General features: G+C 39.2%; 1 protein-coding gene across 1 annotated transcript in view; it reads left to right on the top strand.

Moving 5' to 3' along the window:
- Positions 1-1,365, top strand: part of LOC105540424 — a 13,894-nt gene extending 12,529 nt beyond the window's left edge. The window contains exon 3 of the mRNA XM_011981057.1: positions 650-1,365. Coding sequence (XP_011836447.1) covers positions 650-740 — 91 coding nt within the window. The 3' untranslated portion in view covers positions 741-1,365. The remainder of the gene's footprint in view (positions 1-649) is intronic.
- The last annotated feature ends 366 nt before the right edge of the window (positions 1,366-1,731 follow it).

The raw sequence follows: 1,731 nt of genomic DNA, 5'->3' as shown, positions 1-1,731 counted from the left end.
GGCCAGGCTGGTCTCGAACTCCTGACTTTGTGATCTGTCCGCCTTGGCCTCCCAAAGTGCTGGGATTACAGGAATGAGCCACTGTGCCTGACCACAGTGGGCTATTTTTAAAGAGATTTAAGTAGTTTTAAAAAGTATTAATATATAACCACATCGTTGCTTTTCAGATGCTCTTCATTCCATGTGTACATCCAGATTTCCATATTGTGTCACTTTCCTTCTGCTTGAAGGAACTCCTTTAACATGTCATATAGTGACAGTCTGCTGGTGATTTCTTTCAGTTTGCGTATGTCTAAAAATATCTTTATTTCACCTCTGCTGTTGAAAGATAGGTTTGCTGTGTAAAGAAGTCTAGACTGACAGGTTTACCCTCCCTGACTTTAAATACATTTTCAAAGGAAAATTCAGAGAAGTAAGATTAAGTACTTTTAACAAAAATGAGAACCTGTTTACTCACACTTACATAAATAAATAAATATGAGTAAATTATAAATATATATATTTAAACTTGCATGTCCTCTGCATGACTTTTAAAACCTGAACACATACACGTAATTTCAGCGGCTGGCAGGAGAGGAAGAAAGCTCTCCTGAACCAACAGCCATGGAGATGAGTGCTCCATCTGTGTGTGTTTGGCTTCTATTTTCAGGCTCAGAGAAGAATGGAAGCAGAAGCTGGAAACTAAGCTGAGGCTGCGGAACAATCCAGAGGACACTGAAAAGCGGACAAATGTTGGCTGAGAGCTTCCTGCTTCAGTGACACAAGAAGATGCAAAACACTGAGGTCACTTTGCTAGGAGAAGTCAATGCAAATCCCTGAGTCCCTTTGCTATACCTGTCAGCCCTCACACTATTGTTTCCCTACCTCAGAGAGGATTTACCTGTAAATGCTTTCCCAGTGCTTGATGGCAGTTATTGGTCAAGTCAGTCCTCTCCAGTGCATGGGCGCCAGGTTATTATCCCAAATGTCTCTAAAGATAGCTTATTTAATATCGAAGCTCCATGCAGCACTCCTTGCTTCTATATAATTATCTTCTAATTTTGAAATCCAAATATTTTAAACTCTAAACACACCAAGAGGAATCCTCAACCTTCATGGTCAAACTTTAAACATTGCACAGTGGTAATGCCCCACCATTTCACCTAGGAAACACAGCTTTATGGAATTCTTGTTTTCTTTTTATAAGAAGAGAAATGCACCTATCTGCAGAAATTAAAAAAATTATCAATAGTCAAAGTATAGTTTGAAAATAAATTAATCTAATATTCTTTTTTCTTCATATAAACTTAATTGGCTTTTTCAAAAATATGTTTACCAAGAATAATATCAGAATAATTTTAATAAAGCTTGGTTATCCTGTCATCACTATGCACATGCCTTCATTTTATTGCTTTATTTTAATCTCTGCATGTTTGCACGGGTTGGCTCTCTGTCAGCCCAGCCAAAGTATATCTGGCCACTCCGCAGAGTATTTACCACGCAGATTCTGGATTTTGAAATGGTACAGTCCCTCCCTTGCCATCTCTCAAGTTCAGAAGCACCAGGGTTTGATGCTTGCGAGAGTGCAAACTGTAGCCAGGCCTCAGGCAATTATTTTAACCAAGGGAAGGGAGAAGAGATGCAATGATATAAAGTCCTGGGCACTTGCTGGCTATAAGCAGCACCTGCAAGGCCTTATATACTATACACAGACGAAATGTTTATGGCAGATGCACCTGACAGCAATAACAA

Source organism: Mandrillus leucophaeus, unplaced genomic scaffold, assembly GCF_000951045.1.
Source record: "Mandrillus leucophaeus isolate KB7577 unplaced genomic scaffold, Mleu.le_1.0 Scaffold22, whole genome shotgun sequence".
NCBI classification, from domain to species: Eukaryota; Metazoa; Chordata; class Mammalia; order Primates; family Cercopithecidae; genus Mandrillus; species Mandrillus leucophaeus.
The sequence above is the reverse complement of the archived record's forward strand: the minus strand, read 5'-3'. Positions and strand labels throughout refer to the sequence as shown.